At 41.2% G+C, this 23,252-nt stretch overlaps 1 protein-coding gene across 3 annotated transcripts in view; it reads right to left on the reverse strand.

The window, feature by feature from the left end:
• LOC140458121 (ADP-ribosylation factor GTPase-activating protein 3-like) overlaps window positions 1–23,252 on the reverse strand; it is a 76,634-nt gene that overhangs the window by 28,040 nt on the left and 25,342 nt on the right. The window contains exons 5-11 of one of the 3 annotated variants that reach the window (XM_072552220.1): window positions 21,699–21,776; window positions 19,305–19,395; window positions 18,292–18,351; window positions 17,014–17,058; window positions 15,626–15,678; window positions 14,658–14,800; window positions 269–400 (exon numbers count right to left, since the gene is read on the reverse strand). In XM_072552220.1, the coding sequence (XP_072408321.1) occupies window positions 269–400; window positions 14,658–14,800; window positions 15,626–15,678; window positions 17,014–17,058; window positions 18,292–18,351; window positions 19,305–19,395; window positions 21,699–21,776 (602 nt within the window). The remainder of the gene's footprint in view (window positions 1–268; window positions 401–14,657; window positions 14,801–15,625; window positions 15,679–17,013; window positions 17,059–18,291; window positions 18,352–19,304; window positions 19,396–21,698; window positions 21,777–23,252) is intronic. The other 2 variants (XM_072552221.1, XM_072552222.1) reach the window with 2 other exon arrangements.

The following is a 23,252-nucleotide window of genomic DNA, read 5'->3' on the forward strand; positions in this document are numbered from 1 at the left end:
AGCACCTGCCACTGGTGTACGCTGAAAGGATTGGAAAGCAGATTCTGGACCTGTTTGGCCAAGTTATAAGTGCATATTTTTTGACAATCGAAGTCCTCAAGTTGAACATGAATTCAGCCCTTCTAACCTAACAGGCATGGATGTTACCCACGGCACTGCAAGATCTCCTACAAACTTACTGCACCATCTAGTTTAAATGTTCTTTCCAGTTTGTTACCTTTTGCCTCCAACCTCCCAAGTAAGCAGTGATATAGTAAAAGGCACTTACGCTCTGCTGCTGAAGCCCATGCCCAATCGCTCTGCTTGCTCCTTCTTCTTGCCTTCCAACTTATTCAATTTCTCATCTTCCTTTTTTCTTTGTATTTCCAGATCTTGGTATGCAAGCCGAAGAGATGAAACACTGTAATGTAATATTTCTTTGCTTTTATTTTAAACTTTGAAAACATGTTCGGGCTGGTACAATTACAACATTTAAAAGGCATTTGGATGGGTATGCGAATAGGAAGGGTTTGGAAGGATGTGCGCCGGGTGCTGGCTGGTGGGACTAGATTGGGTTGAGATATCTGGTCGGCATGGACAGGTTGGACCGAAGGGTCTGTTTCCATGCTGTACATCTCTATGACTCTAATTGAACAGTTAAGAATCTATTTCAAAGCAAGAACAATATCTTCATTACACTAAATTTTATGATGAAAATTATAACATATGCAATTGACTTGGCTTCCAACAAATGACACAGGTACGCAATTCTTCATCTGAAATTTTCGGGTCCAATCGTTTATTGGATTTCAGAACAAATGACACTTTCACAGTGAAATTTTAAAAATCTTACCGAACAGCAGACTGACGTGTGACTAGTACAAATACTGAGACACAGTTGACGCCTGCCAGTGCTGCCACTTCACGTCTGAGTGACGTGGGTGTGGAGCTGGGTCACCTGTTCGTATGCCAAACAACCTCATTATACAGAAAAAAACTTGAAGAAAAAACTTCTGATTTCAGAGCTTTTCGGATTTTGGAATTTCAGATAAAGAATTGTAGTACAGTCAAAAATTGTAACTGAGAGATGGCTTTATGATGTCGCTTCTTTGAAAGTAGTACTAAAATAGTCAGACTGCCTCTAGTCAAGCAAAATTCTGATGCAATATGATTACTCAAATATTCCAACACCTGGATCAACAGAGATGGGATGCAAGCTGGGAAGAATCTTGTGCAAGTTCTGGCTTTTACCCTGGCAAAGAAGTTGCCTAAACTTCCAAAGGGCTGATTTCCCCTTCTTAGAACCTTCCATGAAGCTTATTGTCAGAGACTTGATCCAGACATGCAGCACATTTGACCTGGAAATATTTTCTTGCTTAGTATCTGGTCTCAGTAATTCAGAGTACTGCAAGATAGCACTACAATTCAACACCTCTCCCTATCCCAAAACAATCAGATTACCTCCACTGTGGGATATTGTGTTATGTGATGTTGCGTTATAGGTTATCTTTATTAAGAGATGACTAATCTTCATTCCTGATGAAGGACTTATGCCCGAAACATTGATTCTCCTGCTCCTTGGATACTGCCTGACCATCTGTGCTTTTCCAGCATCACATTCTTGACTCTGATCTCCAGCATCTGCAGTCCTCACTTTCTCCTATCTTTATTGCTTCAATCACCAGCTTGCTTTATTCATTAATACCAGGTTCCCATTCATGCATAACTCTTGATTAACTCGTGATTTATTATAACACGGTTTCATTCATTCATAAAACAATTCTTTCAAACCTATTATTGCATTTTCACGTCTTATCAGTCCATGCTACAAGTACACTCTGAATAAGTGTAGCATACAGAACATTACCATCCCCATCAAGTCTCCATGAAACATATATATTAATCAGCCCTTACCAACCTGTCCTGAACCTGAACAGATTAAGTACCTGTTAAATTTCTAACTGGACTATTATCCCTTTGAGAAACTAACAAACAAAACAGCGCTTCCATGAAATTGCATAAATGAATGAAACTCATACAGGGAAAAAGTAAATAAATCTCACAACCCAGCTACAGTAATCAGTTTGATATTCTTTATACTTTTCTTAAGTATAGGTACAATTTTTGATGTATTTAGAGCATACAGGCCTAGCATTTTTATTAATATTTACTAACTTAAAAGACAAAAGGACTAACACCTCCTAATTGTGCAAGCAGAAGGGACAGATGTCCCATCAGAAGTAGCAGCCAGCACTTTGTACATGTTTTAACCCATTTCCTGTCTCCCAGGGTTGTGTACTAGAGATTAAAAATGTAACACCATAGTAATGGAAATGTAATATATTTAAGAATAGTGTATAAAGGGGCTCTTGTAAGACCTGTATTTCGGATTCTACTGTCACAAACTCATGCTGTGATTGCTGAAGGAGAGGCTATTTTCGCCACTTACTTTAACTTATTTTAACTTGATCCCACACTCCCCAGTGAGAAACAGCCAACCCTGGGAGACAGGGTGTGGGCACAAGTTTTGCATTTCTTGAGGTTGCAGGGGAAGGTGCCGGGAATGGAGGTTGGGTTGGTGGGGGGTGTGGACCTGACGAGGGAGTTCTTGGACTAAGGTCTTTCCGGAACGCTGATAAGGGAGGGGAGGGAAAGATATCCTTGGCGGTGGGGTCTGTCTGGAGGTGGCGGAAATGACGAAGGATGATACGATGTATTTGGAGGTTGGTGGGGTGGTGGGTGAGGACCAGTGGGGTTCTGTCCTGGTGGTGGGGTTTAAGGGCGGAGGAGCAGGAAGTGGAGGAGATGCGGTGGAGAGCATCGTCAACCAGGTCTGAGGGGAAATTGCGGTGTTTGAAGAAGGCATACCTTCCAGCCCCAGCCCTGTCCCTGACCGTCCAGCCCCACACCAGGTTCTAGCTCCCAGCCCTGCTGTATTTTCACCATCCCTCCAGCCCTCCTCCTCTCCGAGGATGAAAGGATCAGTCCTCAGCAGAGGCCTCACCTTCATGCTCCCGGATTAACGAGTTCAACATGCAGCGAGACATCGAGCATTTCTTCTGCCGCCTTCGCCTCTGGGCCTACTTCTCCAACCAGGATTCTCACCCACCCTCTGACAACCCCTTCTCCCGCCTCCAACACGCCCCATCCACCTGGACACCCCGTGCTGGCCTCTTACCCACCCTTGATCTCTTCATCGCCAACTGCCGCCAAAACATTGACCGCCTCAACCTGTCCACCCCTCTCACCCAATCCAACTTCTCACCCTCGCAACATGCAGCCCTCCACCCCCCCCGCTCCAACCCCAACCTCACTATCAAACCGGCAGACAAGGGAGGCGCGGTGGTAGTTTGGCGCACCGATTTCTACATTGCTAAGACTAAACGCCAGCTCGCGGACACTTCCTCCTACTGCCCCCTTGACCATGACCCCACCTCCCACCACCAAACCATCATCTCCCAGACCATCCATAACTTCATCACCTCAGGGGATCTCCAATCCACTGCCTCCAACCTCATAGTCCCACAACCCCGCACCACCCATTTTTACCTCCTACCCAAAATCCACAAACCTGACTGTCCCGGCCGACCCATTGCCTCAGCCTGCTCCTGCCCCAACGAAATCATCTCTGCATACCTCGACACGGTCCTGTCCCCCTTAGTCCAAGAACTCCCCACCTATGTTCGGGATACCAACCACGCCCTCCATGATTTTCGCTTCCCCGGCCCCCAATGCCTTATCTTCACCATGGACATCCAGTCCCTATACACCTCCATCCCCCATCACAAAGGCCTCAAAGTCCTCCGCTTCTTCCTTTCCCGCCGACCCAACCAGTACCCTTCCACTGACACCCTCCTTCGACTGACTGAACTGGTCCTCACCCTGAACAACTTCTCTTTCTAATCATCCCACTTCCTCCAAATCAAAGGAGTAGCCATGGGCACCCGCAGGGGCCCCAGCTATGCCTGCCTCTTTGTAGGATATGTGGAACAGTCCATCTTCCACAGCTACACTGGCACCACCCCCCAACCTTTTCCTCCACTACATTGATGACTGTATCGGCACTACCTTGTGCTCCCATGAGGAGGTTGAACAGTTCATCCACTTTACTAACCCCTTCCATCCCGACCTCAAATTTACCTGGACCGTCTCAGATCCTCCCTCCCCTTCCTAGATCTCTCCATTTCTATCTCGGGCGACCGACTCAACACTGACAATTACTATAAATCGACCAACTCCGACAGCTACCTAGATTACACCTCCTCTCACCCTGCCCCCTGTAAAAACGCCATCCCATATTCCCAATTCCTTTCCCTCCACTGCATCTGCTCCCAGGAGGACCAATTCCAATACCGAACAACCCAGATGGCCTCCTTCTCTAAAGACTGCAATTTCACCTCAGACGTGGATGACAATGCTCTCCACCGCATCTCCACCAACCTCCAGATACATCGTATCATCCTTCATCATTTCCGCCACCTCCAGACAGACCCCACCACCAAGGATATCTTTCCCTCCCCTCCCCTATCAGCGTTCTGGAAAGACCACTCCCTCCGCAACTCCCTCGTCAGGTCCACACCCCCCACCAACCCAACCTCAATTCCGGCACCTTCCCCTGCAACCGCAAGAAATGCAAAACTTGCGACCACACCTCCCCCCTCACTTCCCTCCAAGGCCCCAAGGGATCCTTCCATAACTGTCAGAAATTCACCTGCACCTCCACACACCTCATTTACTGCATCCGCTGCTCCCGAAGTGACCTCCTCTACATTGGGGAGACAGGCCGCCTACTTGCAGAACGTTTCAGAGATCCCCTCTGGGACACCCGCACCAACCAACCTAACTGCCCCGTGGTGGATCACTTTAACTCCCCCTCCCACTCCACCAAGGACATGCAGGTCCTTGGCCTCCTCCATCGCCAGACCATGGTAACACGACGCCTGGAGGAAGAGCGCCTCATCTTCCACCTAGGAACCCTCCAACCACAAGGGATAAATGCAGATTTCTCCAGCTTCCTCGTTTCCCCTTCCCCACCTTATCTCAGCCCCAACCCTCGGACTCAGCACCGCCTTCTTGACCTACAATCATCTTCCCAACCTCTCCGCCCCCACCCCCTCTCCGGCCTATCACCCTCACCTTAACCTCCTTCCACCTATCGCATTCCCAACGCCCCTCCCCCAAGTCCCTCCTCCCTACCTTTTAATTAGATTAGATTGATGACTTAGTGTGGAAACAGGCCCTTCGGCCCAACAAGTCCACACCGACTCACAACCCACCCAGACCCATTCCCCTACATTTACCCCTTCACCTAACACTAGGGGCAATTTAGCATGGCCAATTCACCTAACCTGCACATTTTTGGACTGTGGGAGGAAACTGGAGCGGCCTGCTTGGCACACCTTCTTCATTCCTGAAGAAGGGCTTATGCCTGAAACGTCGATTCCCCTGATCCTTAGATGCTGCCTGACCTGCTGCACTTTTCCAGCAACACATTTTTCAGCTCTGATCTCCAGCATCTGCAGTCCTCACTTTCTCCTATCAAATGTTACTGTGCTGACTACTATGCTGTTTATATCGGAAAATATTTCAAACATCCTAATAATACAAAAAAAATGGGGAAAAAAATTATAAGACCATCACCTTCACAAAAGAAGTAGCATCAGACAAATAAATGAGTTTAAAAGGCAGGTAAATCCCATGGCCCTGTTGGCTTGCACCCTAAGATCCTAAAAGAGGTAGATACAGAGATAGTGAATGCATTGGTTGTAATTTTACAAAATTGTTGAGTTCTGAAGTAGTACCAGAGGATTGGAAATCTGCTAATGTGACATCCCCATACAAAATGGGAGGGAAGCAAAAACGGGCAACTATTGGCTGATTAGCATCACATCTATTGTTGGAAAAGTATTGGAATCATTAAGGAAGCAATAGCAGAACACTTGGAAAATCATAATCTGATCAAGTAGAATCAGCATGGCATCATGAAAGGGAAATCTTGTCAGTTTTCTGAGGAAATTTCAACCAGAGTGGATAGAGGACAACCAGTAACTGTACTGTAACTGGACTTCCAGAAGGCATTCAACAAGGCATTTCTCAAAAAGGTTAAGTCACAAGATGCTGGAGGTAATCTACTGGCACAGACAGAGAATCAGCGTAATGGTAGAAAATTGTGGGTGGGAATACGGAATCAGTTTTCGGGTTAATGCCCTGTGACCAAGTGGATTATACAGGGATCAGTGCTGAGACTACAACTGTTTACAATATGAATCAATTACTTGGAGAAAGGAAGTGAACGTATTGTAGCCAAACTTGCAGACAACACAAAAATAGGTGCAAAGACAGGTTATAAGAGGAATACAAACAGTTTAAAGAGTGATATTAATACTTAAAGCAAGCAAAAAGTTGCCAAATGAAGTATAATGTGGGAAAATGTGAAGTTGTTCACTTTGAAAGGGAGAACAAAAGAACAGAATATTGTTTAAATAGCAAATTAGAGAAAGCTGCAACACAAAAGAATTTCGGGGTACTTATACATGAAACACAGAAAGCTGGAAACCAGGTGTAGCAGGTAATAGCGTGCGGAATGAACTTCCAGAGAAAGTGGTGGATATGGGCCAAGTGCAGGTAGGTGGGACTAGTAAAGTTTGGGTTTATAGTTGGCATGAATTGGTTGGACAAAAGGGTTTGTTTCCATACTGCATGACTGTGTGGCTAGATAAACTGGAAAATTCAGATTCTCAGTATTAGTCCGGATGAGAAGTTCATAGAATGCTTTTAAGTAGTCTTACAGCATCAATTGGACTTTAGTAACGCCTTTGACAAGGTTCTGCATGGTGTGGTGGACTAGTTGGTAAAGTTAGATCACATGGGATTCAGCGTGAACTTGCCAAATGGATACAAAATTGGCTTGACAATAGGAGACAGAGTGGGATGGTGAAGGGTTGTTTTTCGGACTGGAGGCCTGTGAGCAGCAAAGTTCTACAGGGATTGGTCCTGGTTCAATTTTGTTTGTCATTTAGATAAATGATTTGGATGATAATATAGGAGATATGGATAGTAAGTTTGCAGATGACCCCAAAATTGGAGGTATAGTGGACAGTGAAGAAGGTTATCCAAGATTACAAAGCATGTTTGATCAATTGGGTCAATGGGTTGAGGGGAAGTAGATAGAGTTTAATTTGGATAAATGAGGCATTGCATTTTAGTTAAACAATTAAGTAAAACAAACTAACTTCAAATAATGTTGTTCTTGCTTTGCGCACCTCCTGTGCAGCCGTAACCTTGTCTTCCTTCATCTATCTAAACACACTATGATCTGTATGTCCGCATTTGCTATGGTCTGCCTGTATTGCTTGCAAAACAAAGCTTTTCACTATACTTAGTTTTATGGGACTACAATAAATTAAATCAAACAAGAGCAGAATTTTTACAATTAATGGCAGGGCCCTTAGTGTTATAGAACAGAAAGATCTAGAGGTCCAGGTACATAATTCTTTGAAATTTGTGGTATAGGTAAACAAGATGGTTAAGGTGACATTTTGGACACTTGCCTTCATTGCTCAGATCTTTGAGTATAGGAGTCGAGAGGTCAGGTTGAGGTCGTACAGGACATTGACGAGGCCTCTCCTGGAGTACTGTGTGCAGTTCTGGTTACCCAGCTATAGGAAGGATATGACTAAATTGGAGAGGGTTCAGAAAAGATTTACCAGGATGTTGCTGGGAATGGAGGTTTTGACTTATAAAACAGGCTGGATAGGCTTGGACCTTTTACACTGGCATGTAGAAGTTTGAAGTTTGACCGCATAGAGGTTTATAAAATCGTGAGGTGCATAGATAAGGTGAATAGCAATATTTGGCTGGGGTGGGGGGGTGGGGGGAAAGAGTTAAAAACTACAGGGTTTTAAAATAAAAGAGGAGAAAAATTTAAAAAGAATATGAGGGGCAACTTTCTTCCACACAGCTGTTCATGCTGTGGATGTGGTACAGGTAAAACATTTAAAAGACATTTAGATATGTATGAGGGATATGGGCCAAACATGGGCACATGGGACTAGTTTAGTTTGGAAACATGGTCAGCCTATTGGACCAAAGGGTCCACTTCCATGCTGCATGACTCTATAACCAACCACACAGCATGTTATACTACACTATACTATGTAATGAAACAGGATTGATTAATAACAACAGAGCAAAGGCACCTTAGATAACAGCGACCTTATGAATTTTATATCCAGTTTGAAAGGGAGAAGAATGGATCTGAGATTAGTATTTTGGCCTGAAGAAGGGTACTATATGGGTATGAAAGCTGACCTTGGTGAAGTGGGCTGGCGTTCTAGCTAGAGGATAGATAAATACAGGTGCAGAGGTAAATATTTATTAGGGTATTTCAGAATAAGTACATTCCCACTATAAAGAAAAATGATAACCGTGGGTGGTAGGCCTCACTTTAACTAAAGAAATGAAAGGAAGCATCAAAACCAACGAGAAAAGCATTTAACCATATAAAGATGAGTGGGTCAGATGCCTGGTCAAGATATAAAGAACAGCAGAGAATGACTAAAAATATTAATCAAGAGAAAAACATTAGAGTTTGAAAAAAAAAATAGGTAGGAATGTAAAACGAATAACAAGAGTTTCAACAGGTACGTAAAAAAGCAAAACGAGTAAATAAAAAGTGAGAGTTGTTTCTCTAGAGAGAGAGAATGGGGGATGATAATTAAGAAAGAGAGGATGAAATGAACAAATATTTTGATTCTTTCTTCAAAGAATATTTGTCATGGTTTTAATCCAGGTGGTGAGAGAGGAACTTAACAAAATTATGATCATATGGGAAACAATACAAAGCAAACTGATCTCCCTAAATGGAGGTTAGGCTCAGGTAGTAAATTTTTCCAAAACTCCCTAAATGCAGGAAAATTCTATCAAACTGAAAGGTAGCAAGTGTTAGTGCTCTATTCATTAAGGGAGAAAGACAGAAAACAGGAAACATGTCTGCCTTGGGGAAAGTATTAAAACTCACCATGAAAGAGGTTATGACTGTTCACTTTGCAAAACTGAAAGGTAATCGGGATGAGACAGCACAGTTGTCTCAAAGAGAAATCATAGATAACCAGTTTACTGGAGGTTTCTTGAAGGAGTAAATGTACTGTGGATAAAGGGGAGCCACGCATCCGTCCACGCATCAATGAATTTAATACACGACGTTACATCGAACAATTCTTCCGTCGCCTCCGCCTCCGAGCTTACTTTCACAATCAGGACTCCCGCCCACCTTCCGAGGACCCCTTCGCCCACCTCCAACACACTGCATCCACCTGGACACCCCGCGCTGGCCTATTACCTGCCCTCGACCTCTTCATTTCCAACTGCCGCCGGTACATTAACCGCCTCAACCTGTCGTCCCCCCTCCCCCACTCCAACCTCTCACCCTCAACGCACAGCCCTCCAATCCCTCTGCTCCAATCCCAACCTCACCATCAAGCCAGCGGATAAAGGGGGCGCAGTGGTAGTCTGGCGCACTGACGTCTACACCGCTGAAGCCAAACGCCAACTCGAGGACACTTCTTCCTACTGCTCCCTCGAACATGACCCCACCCCCATAACCAAACCATCATCTCCCAGACCATACTAAACCTCATCACCTCAGGAGATCTCCCACCCACAGCTTCCAACCTCATAGTCCAGGAACCCCGCACTGCCCGGTTCTACCTCCTTCCCAAGATCCACAAGCCTGACCACCCTGGCCGACCCATTGTCTCAGCATGCTCCTGCCCCACTGAACTCATCCCTACCGACCTCGACACTGTCCTATCCCCCCTAGTCCAGGAACTCCCCACATACGTTCGAGACACCACCCACGCCCTCCACCTCCTCCAAGACTTCCGTTTCCCCGGCCCCCAACGCCTTATCTTCTCCATGGATATCCAATCCCTCTACACCTCCACCCGCCATGACCAGGGCCTCCAAGCCCTCCGTTTTTTCCTCTCCAGATGTCCCCAACAGTACCCTTCCACTGACACTCTCATTCGTTTGGCCGAACTGGTCCTCACCCTTAACAATTTCTCCTTTGAATCCTCCCACTTCCTCCAGACCAAAGGCGTAGCCATGGGCACACGTATGGGCCCCAGCTATGCCTGTCTCTTTGTTGGCTACGTAGAACAGTTGATCTTCCGTAATTACACCGGACCACTCCCCACCTCTTCCTCCGCTACATTGATGACTACATTGGCGCCACCTCCTGCTCCCGCGAGGAGGTTGAGCAATTCATCAACTTCACCAACACATTCCACCCTGACCTTAAATTTACCTGGACTATCTCTGACACCTCGCTCCCCTTCCTGGACCTCTCCATCTCCATTAATGACGACCGACTTGACACTGACATTTTTTACAAACCCACCGACTCCCACAGCTACCTGGATTACACCTCTTCCCACCCTATCTCTTGCAAAAATGCCATCCCGTATTCCCAATTTCTCCGCCTCCGCCGTATCTGCTCCCAGGAGGACCAGTTCCACCATAGAACACACCAGATGGCCTCCTCCTTTAGAGACTGCAATTTCCCTTCCCACATGGTTAAAGATTGCCCTCCAACACATCTCGTCCACATCCCGCACCTCCGCCCTCAGACCCCACCCCTCCAATCGTAACAAGGACAGAACGCCCCTGGTGCTCACCTTCCACCCTACAAACCTTCGCATAAACCAAATCATCCGCCGACCTTTCCGCCACCTCCAAAAAGACCCCACCACCAGGGATATATTTCCCTCCCCACCCCTTTCCGCCTTCCGCAAAGACCGTTCCCTCCGTGACTACCTGGTCAGGTCCACACCCCCAAACAACCCACCCTCCCATTCTGGCACTTTCCCCTGCCACCGCAGGAACTGTAAAACCTGTGCCCACACCTCCTCCCTCACCTCTATCCAAGGCCCTAAAGGAGCCTTCCACATCCAAAGTTTTACCTGCACATCCACTAATATCATTTATTGTATCCGTTGCTCCCGATGTGGTCTCCTCTACATTGGGGAGACTGGGCGCCTCCTAGCAGAGCGCTTTAGGGAACATCTCCGAGACACCCGCACCAATCAACCAAACCGCCCCGTGGCCCAACATTTCAACTCCCCCTCCCACTCTTCCAAGGACATGGAGGTCCTGGGCCTCCTTCGCCGCCGCTCCCTCACCACCAGACGCCTGTATGAAGAATGCCTCATCTTCCGCCTCGGAACACTTCAACCCCAGGGCATCAATGTGGACTTCAACAGCTTCCTCATTTCCCCTTCCCCCACCTCATCCTAGTTTCAAACTTCCAGCTCAGCACTGTCTCCTTGACTTGTCCGACCTGCCTATCTTCTTTTCCACCTATCCACTCCACCGTCTCCTCCTTGACCTATCACCTTCATCTCCTCCCCCACTCACCCATTGTACTCTATGCTACTCTCTCCCCACCCCCACCCTCCTCTAGCTTATCTCTCCACGCTTCAGGCTCACTGCCTTTATTCCTGATGAAGGGCTTTTGCCCGAAACATCGATTTCGCTGCTCGTTGGATGCTGCCTGAACTGCTGTGCTCTTCCAGCACCACTAATCCAGTATTTGGTTTTCAGCATCTACAGTCATTGTTTTTACCAAAGGGGAGCCTATTGACCTACAAAACTAGAGAATTTCTAGAAGGTAAGATGCCACATCAAAGATTGTTGAAGAAAATGAAAGCTCATGGTATAGTGGGTAACGTATTAGCATGGATGCATAAATGGGTCTGACTGGCAGAATGTGACGAGTGGAGCCCTACAGGGGTCTGCGCTGGGGCCTCAACTTCTTGTAACTCAATGAATAATTCTGCAGAAGGGAATGAAGGCATGGTATATAAATTTGCAGAGACACTAAACTAGGTAGGAAAATACGTTGTAAAGACGATGTGAGGAGATTGCAAACAAGTGCAGATCGGCTAAGTGAGGGTAAAAACTGGCAGATGGAGCACAATGTTAGAAAATATGAAATGGTTCACTTTGGCAGGAAGAATGAAAAAGCAGAGAATCACTTAAATGGAGTAATTGCAGAATGTCAAGGTGTAGTGGGATTTGGGTTTTCAAGTGCATCAGTTACAAGATCATATATAGAGCATAAACAAGGCAGCTAACAGAACGCTATTGTACATGAGATTAATTGAACAAAAAACGATGGTATGCTACAGTTATACATGGCATTGGTGAGAGGACATCTCAAATACTGCGTGGAGTTTCCATCCTCTTACTTAAAGGAAGGTTGTAGATGAATTGGAAGCAGTTCAGAGATTTACTAGGGTGAATGAGTGGGTTGTCTTATGAAGTCAGTTGAACATACTGGGTGTTCCCTTGAGGTTTAGAAGAGTGAAGAATGATGTGCTTGATATTTATACAAGATGCTAACACCAGGTTATAGTCCAACAGGTTTATTTGGAAGCATTAGTTTTTGGAGCACTGCTCCTTCATCAGGTGATTGTACAGAATAAGATTGTAAGACACAGAATTTATAGAAAATGTTACATTGTGATGTAACTGAAATTGTATATTGAACAAGACCTGGATTGTTTGTTAAGTCTTTTAGAATGACCATGTTGGTTTCAGGGCGGCACAATGGCTCAGTGGTTAGCACTGCTGCCTCACAGTGCCAGGGACCTGGGTTCAATTCCTGTCTTGGGCAACCGTCTGTGTGGAGTTTGCACATTCTCCCAGTATCTGTGTGGGTTTCCTCCGGGTGCTCCGGTTTCCTCCCACAGTCCAAAGATGTGCAGGTTGGGTGAATTGGCTACGCAAAATTGCCCGTAGTGTTAGGTGCATTCGTCAGTAGTAAATGTAGAGGAATGGGTCTGGGTGGGTTGCTCTTCGGAGGGTCGAAGGGCCTGTTTCCACACTGTAGGGAATCTAATCTAATCTAATCATATGTAAATCGTAAAACTTTTTTTAAAAAGTTACATTCTCAAATGAGCTTTTAACAATTGGTGTCATGTCAGCCCAGATAATGTATTAAAGGTGTGATCTTCCCTGTGGGCTGTCAGTGCCACAATGGTCAGACTGATTAGATTAGATTAGATTCCCTTCTAAATCAGGCCCTTCAGTCCAACAAGATTCTAATCTAAAAAACAGATTTACAGACTCTTACATGGATTCATGCAGTTTTTGAGCAAAGTAAAATATAATTCTGCAAATACAAATTCATCCCACAAACTTACATGTGTATGTGTGCATGTCTGGGTGTGTGTGCGTGTGCGCGTACTTAGTGCAATGGGGTCACCTGTAGTGTGACATGAACCCAAGGTCACCTTCCACTCACCATGTATGTGGCAGGTACTCATGCGGATCAGCTATCTCATACGCAGCAGGCATGGTACATTGGCGAGATCAAACAGAGGCTATGGCAACGTATGAATGGACACTGCAGAACAAACACGCAGGAGTATTCCCTCCCAGTTGGTGAACACTTCAGCAGTCCGGGACATTCGACCTCGGACCTTCGGGTGACCATCCTCCAAGGTGGACTTCGGGACAGGCAACAACGAAAACTGGCTGAGGAAAGGCTGACAGCCAAGTTTGATACCCATGGGGATGGCCTCAACCAGGACCTTTGGTTCATGTCACACTACAGGTGACCCCACTACACTATACACACACCCTCTCACAGACTTAAACCCCTTTACACTTACACTCACACACATACACATCCTCTCACAGACACTCAAACCCCCCCAACCCATCCCCGTCCCCCCCACACACTCACATGCACACTCTCACATATAAGTTTGTGGTATGAATTTGTACTTGCAGAATTACATTTTACTTTGCTCAAAAACTGCATCAATCTAAGTAAGATTCTAAAAAATCTGTTCTTTAGATGAGAATCAGTCTGACCATTGTGGGAAAGCTCACACCTTCAATACCTTATCTGGGCCAACATGACACCAATTGTTAAAGTTCACTTGAGAATGTAACTTTTCAAAAAAAGGTTTTGCCATTTACATATGAAAGAACTGATAGCAACATGGTCATTCTAAAAGATGAGAGACTTAAACAATCCAGATCTTTTTCAATATATAATTGCAGTTACATCACACTGTAAACTTTTGTAAATTCTGTGTCTTACAATCACCTGATGAAGGAGCAGTGCTCCAAAAGAAAATGCTTCCAAATAAACCTGTTGGACTATAACCTGGTGTTGTGTGATTTTTAACTTTGTACATCCCAGTCCAACACCAGCATCTCCAAATCAGAAGGTGACGAAAGTGATGTCATTAAATATTTTTACAGCAAAAGCAGATGGATTTTGTTACCTGACAAGAATCTCCACTTATGGAAAGTAGATGGGAATATGGAGTTCAAAACAGATCAGGCATAATATTACTGAATTATGAAGCAGGCTGAAAGGGCCAAACTGTCTCTGCTTTTGCTCCTAGTTCATATGTTCAGAAGAAAAGGGAGAATTATCCCTAATATCCTGACCATTATTTATCCCTTTATCAAAATCACAGAAAACAAATGATCTAATTATTATCACATTGCTGTTTCCGGGAATTTGCTGTGCACAACCCAGCTTTTGTGATGCGTAAAATATTTTGGGATGTGATACTTTGCAACATGAATGGAATTTTAAATCTGTTGCTGTGAAATCATTTCAATACAGAAATCATACACAAAGAAAGTTTACATACATCGATTCTTCCTTGTCAAATTTCTTCTTGTTCAAATCTTCCTGTTCTTTCATTCGGTCTGCAGCCTGAGCCTGTTTATCAATTTCAATGAAGCTGTGGCTAGTTACTTTCTGTGCCCCTAAACCAGCCTTCTTAGCACCTAACTGTTTAACAAATGGGAAGAACAAAAGTTTTTATATACAATTTATGTCAATAGTAACATCACAGATAACTGAACAGTCATAACATTTTTTTTCTTTTGGTTGAGTTGACTCTCATAACAAATTTGAATTAGAAATAATGACTGACACAGCAACAAACTTATTTCATCCAGTCCTATCCAAGAAATTACAAGACTTAATATAAAAGATTGGGTTTTAATGATCCAGCAACACAAATGATTTCTGAAGCCCATTATAAAAAGTAAAACATGCACTTAAGTTAGGAGCAATGTCACAGAACATTTGTCAGCAAGTAGGAATACAGCTGTACGTGGGTTTCCGGAGATATTACTTGCAATATATTGAATGGGAAATTATTGTAAAATAACAAGCACAATATCATGAAATAAATCATTCGGACACTTGGGTGCAGAAAACTAGAATCTAGTTCCTGTAAACAGACATCTTGAGGTCCAAGGAAGATTCAATACCATTGCAGATGGAACTAGTATCATTAATGACAGAAACTTGAAATTGGTAGACGGACAGGAATTATTAGGAACTGCAGCATTTTCAGTTATAGTTATTTATGTACCAGAAGCGTAATACTTAAAGCCAAAACAGACAAGTAGTATACAGAAAATGAGTTCTCAGTTTGTGATTACATACATTTTTTTTGCTGTAAGTACTGTAAGTTGGCTGACAGGTACTCATATACGTTTCAGTTAATGAAATAAAGAACAGAATTCTAAAAAAGACACAATAAGTTGCTCTATTAATCATTCAGCCACATAACTTCGAATGACAGAAATAACTCAAAATACATACCATTTTCTTTCCTGCAGTAGGCTTCTTTTTTGTTATGATAGAGGACTTCACTTCTGTCAAAAAATTCAAATTAGTAATTATACTTCCTGATTCTGGAATTAACTCAAGTAAATAATGCATTTCACAGAAAACAGATTATGCCAAATTTACTGAAATTGATATTTTGCCATCAGCTAATAAATTCCAAAATGCATCCATGCATAGCAACTATGGGCACAATGTCCAAGGAACAGTGAGAGAATTATAGATTCACAGGTCAATTTTATCAGTGATTTATACAATTTAAAAAGTGACTTTATGAAAAAAACATTTTGTGTACAAGCCTCTTGCATAAGTAATATCAGCATGTGAAAAGAACAGTGCTCAGTTATGAAAATTAAGAGATGCAAATTACTACAGATAAGAACAAAAAGAGTAAACATTTCACCAGTTAGTTTTAAGGGAAGAGAGCATGGGCAATGATACAAATGAATTAAATTAACTCTTTCCAGCCTACTTTGAGAAAGACTAGGTCATGTAAGGTCATGGACCTTTTTTCACTATGCGGTGCAAGTGAATAATGCTTTATAATGATCCACATTAGTTCATACAAATATCAAAGCATTAAAGAAATGGTTATAATCGTTACACAAAAGGTTGACGAAACACAGCAAACAAAAGATTAGAACTATTGTTAGTGATATCTTGTTAAATTACAGGTAGCCCTGGCTATCTAAAAGTAGAGCATTCCCAGGAAATGTTTCTTGAGGTGAAAATGGCATAAAGTGAAGGTGCGTGATTTATATGGGAAAAAGTATCACCATTTTTTGTAAAAGCGAAAATCCTCTTTGGATTTGCAAACACAGGTATTAATGTAGGTCTTTCACAAAATCGAAATTGCATAAAGCGAACATTTGAAAAGCGGGGGATACCTGTAAAGCTTTTACTATTTTTTCAATAAGACAAGCAGGCATAGCTAGATGACTGGCGAAGAATGAGAGAAACTGGAGGAATGACAGAATGCATGGTTGGTGTTGGGGAGGGGCAGGGGAAAAAAAAAAGTCCAAGAGATATGAGGGAAAGCAAGAAGAGAAAGAGAAGTTTACATGAAAGATCAAAAGAGGAGAAAGATAGAAGCAAGCGAGGTTGATTTGCTTGTTCAAGTAAATTCTGTAAGTGATGGTTGAAATTATTAAGACAGGAACAAAAAGCAAGCTGGAAAGTGTTAAAATAACCAGTTTACCCAAAAGCTCTGCTTAAAAAAAAACAGAATTATAAACAAACTAAGTAAATTAATTTAATTCATTAAATCTGTGAGTTAAATAGTAGCTCTTCCCAAGTCCATCTGTACACTTTGGCTCAGAACATCGAAGCAGCCAATGGCAGATCACAAACACCTTAACAATCACCTTTGTTAGGTGTGACTCCTGCAGAAACTAAACTCATTGAGTCAGCTAAAATAGGGGGAAAAAAAATGAGAATTTCTGAGTAACAGCCAGAAACATTTTTTTTTACTTCATGTACTGTACTAAGTTCCACATTTTCTACATTAGAAATTAAAAACTTTAAATTATACATGAAGAAATTGAAATAAAAAAAACTTAACCTGAATATAATCACAACAGAATTCAAAATAACTAAGCACCTGCCTTCAAACACATTTTCCCAAAACTTCTGCAATATTCTGATGCAAAAATCTTGATTGTAAACAACATTGTCTTTTATTAGCTTCAGCCCATGAGTGAAACAAAGATTTTCAGCAATTTCAATCAAAACAAAACTGATATAGCTTTTTCACAGAGCTGTTTTAATTCTGGAAACTGGCTTAGTTTTAATCCATTTAACATCTCTTGCTTTTATAATATCCTAAAAATTTCAGTCCTATTTCTCACCAACTGATTTGCTTTATTTAGTCAATTTTCATCTTTAGTATATAGCTTAAGCCTTTGAGCACCAACGTGAAAATTAACATGTGCAGTCCATCATTTTTAGTCCATGAACGTAGATAGCCAAAATATTGCAGGCATCACCCAACTAATTCTTTGTGCTGTGAAGCTCTGCCCCACAATAAAAAAAAGTTAGCCCCAGTTTGTAGTAAGAAATTGGTTTCTCCAAATCTGTGTTTTTCAGGGGACATTTCTTTCCTCAGAAATAAATTGAGAAAAATATAAACTCTTGATTGAATATCAATTTCTAACAGCTGTCACAAACACAGTACATAGTCATGACTAGTATTATTTTGTAAATCTTGAAATAACTTTAGTTTTAATTTTGGGCAAAAATGCTGAGACTGAGCTAAATTTGAGGCCTAAATGTAACCACACCATTCTCCAGAAAGACAGTTAACTTATTTTAAAAGGCCTAGTTTACGTAAAGGCACAATTCCATGAATCCTATAATTTATTGTGGAACATCCCAGGCAAAGATGGTCATGGCACTGCTATCATGAAAGGACCTTCTCCTTTTACTGTAATAAAAAAAACTCTATGGATGTCTTTTACAGGTGGACATTTTAGAATATCACATGCATCTGATTTCCTACAGAAGTTTTTTTTAACAATTTCAAATATATATTTAAATATTAATTACTTTTTTCAAAATACCAATATGCAGATTTATGAACTATAGTAGTTATGTAAAGAAATGAACTCAAACAATAAAAGCAACATAAAGGCCAAATAATGTACCTAATGCTTCCTGAGGGGAGATACTGAGGCAATCAACATTCGGTCCACTTGCAGGCTCATCTAATGATAAAAACATACATTCAAAAGCACAAAACTTAAACTGCATAGATTACAAGCTCTAAAAGGCTGTAAAACACATGGCTTTCTGGTTAGTTGCAACAGTCTGCAAACTTTCACAATGTCAGGATAGACAATTTTTCAATTCAAAAATAAAGGTATTAAAATATACAGTTCTTGTGAATAATGTTTTAATTGCCATTGTGTGGTGATGACATCCTGACTAGAGGTCACAGTTTCCCAGGTGGCAAGGTCATAATGCTGGTTGCATTGCAGGCAGAGGGATCAACCATAGTCTAAGGAAAGAGGATAAAAGTATGTGCACATTCAAAAGCGAGTTAATTTGTGTGCAGGGGACTGGATTGCATATTTTCCTTGCAATGTTTGAAAAAAAAAAATGGCCTTTGCGGTATACTTTTGAACTTTACAATTATTGGGTGGACACCTTTACATTTTACTGTTCAGTTTAAAAGCAAAGAGTAATCATCCCAATTCCAAGTGGGATTGAAGATCAAATTATAACCATGTTTCGAAAACTCTTCCTGTACTACAGATGGTAAATTTACCTGCAAAAGGCATACACAGCACAAGATCCATGGTTCTCACTTGCAGAAAGTATTTATTACAACTATAATGGTAGTGGGAACACTGGAATTAGCCTCAGTGTAAATCTAGCTTCACATTTTACTGCACTAATCATAAAACCATCAGTCATATTTTCATGAACTCACCAGAATATTCCATAGAAAGAAGGGTGCCTAAAATGATTCACAATATTATAAGTGCTGCTCCTGTCAATGAGTTAAATGAACAGCTTTGTCATACAAAAAAAATACTTGTAATATTGTCCTGTATTTCATGAGCCTTGATGAAATTAATGTTTACTACTATTAATGTAGTACTTCCAAAGAACAAATAATAATAGGTATCAACTTGTACCACTGGACAAGACGTACCATCATTTTCTTCTTGCTTTATGTTTTCAGGTGAAGATGGCTCTAGAAGGGCAGAATTAAAGGTTTGATCTGATGGCTCCATACTGGCTGACTGGAATTAGGCATAAAGGTCTTATGAAATCATAGCAGAAATACAATATGAACTCATGATCAAAAATACACTGAAGTAATTATAAAATGTTTTGCTGAATGGTAAACTAACATAAAATTAATAGTATAACCATAATTTATATAACCTGGACAAGTAAAAGTAAAATCAAAGTCTACAGAGACATAAACTCAATAAACACTGAGCCAGAGCAAACTATTTCAAGAGTGACCACAAGCTTTATTCATGAGATAGGTTTTAAGGAGGAAATTAAGGAAGTCTGGTCACAACAGAGTTTAAGGAGGGAATTTCAGAGCATGGGGTCTGGGCAGCTAAAAGCATAGCTGTTTTGATATGGGAAATGGAGGTGGAAGCTTGAAATAATGCAGAATGGAGGAATGTCGTTTGCGGAGTGTTATAGGGTTGCAAGAGGTTACAGCGAGGATTCTCACAAAACCAGTATTTTCAGATTGGGATCTCTCACCCAGGTGATGCAAGGTGAACTTTACAGACCTCATGCTTCCTTCTCGCTCTTTAGGTACTGACAGACTAACCACATTTACGAGATCAAGTGGACATCTTCCATCTCAACATTTTAGTCAGCAAATAAACGTATTGTTAGGAATCAAAACTGTTGCCACAGGTCCCAGGCTGTTAGTTACTTCATTAATAACCTTTTCATTAGCATCTGCATCACCAATATCCTCTTTCAGAATTTATTTTCCAATACTTTAAGTACTGTCCTGATAATATTTCTAGGTTTATGAAAATCATCACCATTGCTTAGAAATGTTAAAAGAATCATATCAATAACTAGTTAACAAAACTGAGCTCGTGGAATAGAAGAGTCAAGAGTCTTTTTTTTAAAATTGGCTCAACTATAGAAAACAAGCTATGATATTTGTTTGCTTTGCAAAATGCTGCATAATAGGTAATGACATACCACGAAGGTCAGCAAGAGGATCACTGTTTTGTTTAGTGTTTAAAAAAACTTTGATTTGCCTCATGGCAATGTGAATTATATCAGCAATACACAAATGTTAATTAACTATACTCAAGACCCTGAATTTTATTCCACCCCTGGATTTAAATAGATAGATTAAAATATTACCATTTACAAAATCTGACATTCTAAAATCTGTCTGGAACTTATAGACAGAGTATCCACCATTAGCACATCCTCTCAAGTCATTATACCCAAGTATGAATATTTTTCACACTGTTCCCTGCAAGAGAATCTTTGACCACCCCCTCCTTTAATCTTTAGCAATTAAACCACAAAAATTTGTTTTCAGCCAAATTCAGAACAGGTCATATGACACCACAACAGTTGTCAAGAGTCCCATTCAAGCTGGGAGAGAAGAGGAAAATGTAGTTATAGTAGGGATAAAAATAGTCATGGGAAACAATACTGTCTTCTGTAGCACATGAGACACAGATTCCTGATGAAGGGCCTTTGCCCGAAACGTCGATTTTACCACTCCTCGGATGCTGCATGAACTGCTGTACTTTTCCACCACTCTAATCTAAACTCTGGTTTCCAGCATCTGCAGTCATTGTTTCTACCATGAGAGACAGGCTTTATGCCAATTCAACACCAAACTGCAGGACAATTATTCTAGGCTACAGGGGAACTTGGAATGGAAGAGGAAAGATCTGGTTGTTGTGGTTCAAGTAGGTATGAGGTTCTACTGAGGAATTACAAGCACTTCAAGGCTAAAGTGAACTCAAGGAAGAGATGGGAAGGAAGTCAAGAGGGAGGAGGGTCTTCTTTGACTTGCATTCACTACTCTATATTTTGTTGACTGCTTCATGTATCCAATTAGCAAAGAATCGCTCTCAAACTCTTTATTCAACAATGCTTCCTTGATATTTCATCTATTGTGCATTTATGCATTTACTTTCTGTTACATATTTGCCTAGTTCCTTTTCTATATCTTAGGCAGAATCCTGGATTCAGATTACCTTACCTGGCAATATGACTTTCATCAATTACATTAAATTCTTGGGCTCAGGTAATAAATTATAAACTTGAACCTGCCTTGGTGCCAAAACAAATCCCAAGGACATTCCAGTCAACTTTTTCTGCCAAACTTATTTCTCTGAATAGATGCACACTTCTTTCCACACTGTAATCAAGTTCTTACTCATCTCCGGGTGCTATTGGTCAAATCAACTAAAACGATTTGTGACTCAGCACCATCCACATTTAGCTGATGTATTAACAAGAATCTTAACAATATCCTCTCTTGTGCTAAACCAAGTAGAAAAATACCAGTTGTGAAACAAATGAAAAAAAAACTTACATTAGTATGAGAGGCAAAGAAGTCTTCATCTTTACTCACAGGTGATAGAGGTGGATTTTCTGTATCATCAATCCACAACTGAAACATGTCAATATAAAAAAAAAGGAACACCTTGAATTTTGCTGCTGCTATATGCTCAAGATAAGCATTTGCCTTTACTCTTATTGGGGTATCTGCTTCAGTTTTGACAGGATTAATTGTTTAAAGAATAATCTCTTTAGAATTCTGTTTTGAATAATTTCAAGATAATTCTGAATTTCCTGGAAATGTATAGTAGGTAAGTTAACATAAATAAATTGAAAAGAAGAAAAAGTACAGAATGATGCACATGCATCCTTTATCAGAATTGATGATTGAAAAATAAGCATTTTGATTATTTTTTTAAAAAGGCAGAAAATGAGTACTGCATGTACATACAAAGCGGAACTAAATTTAAAATCTATAAGGCACTCTATAGAAAACTTCCGAGATGATCCATTCCCAATTTCCATTTGTCACATTTACATTGTTAGTTTAGTGCAAGATAAATTCATTAAAGTTTCAGTACAATTCTTGAGTCTAGACCCAGCCTGATCCCAGAACAAAGGTGACACTAGAAAGAAGGTGCAAATGTAAGATGTTCTCATTCCTTAAAAAGTGCTCAGGAAACCCATGGAACCTATACAGAGTACACTCTATAAAATACTGATCTCAAATCAAAAGCTTTGAGAGAAATTCTCCATTTCCACACTATCATTTTTTTTTGGATAGAGCTTTCTGCTAAATAAGGCAGTTAAATTTAAACATTTTCGTCAGATAGCAGTCAGTAAGTAAACGTATTATTAGAAATGTAAACTGTTGCCACAGGTCCAGGCTGTTGACCAGCGCCACTCTAATCTAGAATCATGTTGGTTACTTCAATAATAACCTTTTCATTAGCATCTACATCACCAATATCCTCTTTCAGACTTTATTTTCCAATACTTCAAGCATTGTTCTGAAAATATTTCTAGGTTTATGAAAATCATCACTATTGATTAGAAATGTTAAAAGAATCATATCAATAACTAGTTAACAAAACTGAGCTTCATGGAATAGAAGAGTCAAGAGTCATTTTTTAAAAACTGGCTCAACTACAGAAAACAAGCTATGATATTGGTTTAATTTGCAGGATGTTGGATAAAAGATAATGACATGAGGGTCAGCAAGAGGATCACTGTTTTATTTAGAGTTTTAAAAAAACTTTGATTTTGGAATACAGAACAAAAATCTTGAAAATCTGCTAAAACTGGAAATCTAGAGTTGGCAAATAATGAGGATGATACCAATCAGCTTCAACAAGATATGTATGGTCTAGATAATTAGGCAGACAAGTAGCAGCAGAAATTTGATAGAGTAGTAGAATGTGAAGTTTTTGTACAGAAATGATAGAGGGAGGTAATACTGACTAAATGCCACAGTTTAAATGAGTTGGAGGGACTTAAGGTTGACAGGACATATTAACAGAGTAATAGCAAGCAAATGGGATCTTATCTTCATAATTAGATGTTACTGAGTGCAAAGAATGGAAGTTAT

The sequence above is a fragment of the Chiloscyllium punctatum genome, chromosome 32 (assembly GCF_047496795.1).
Source record: "Chiloscyllium punctatum isolate Juve2018m chromosome 32, sChiPun1.3, whole genome shotgun sequence".
Lineage (NCBI taxonomy): Eukaryota > Metazoa > Chordata > Chondrichthyes > Orectolobiformes > Hemiscylliidae > Chiloscyllium > Chiloscyllium punctatum.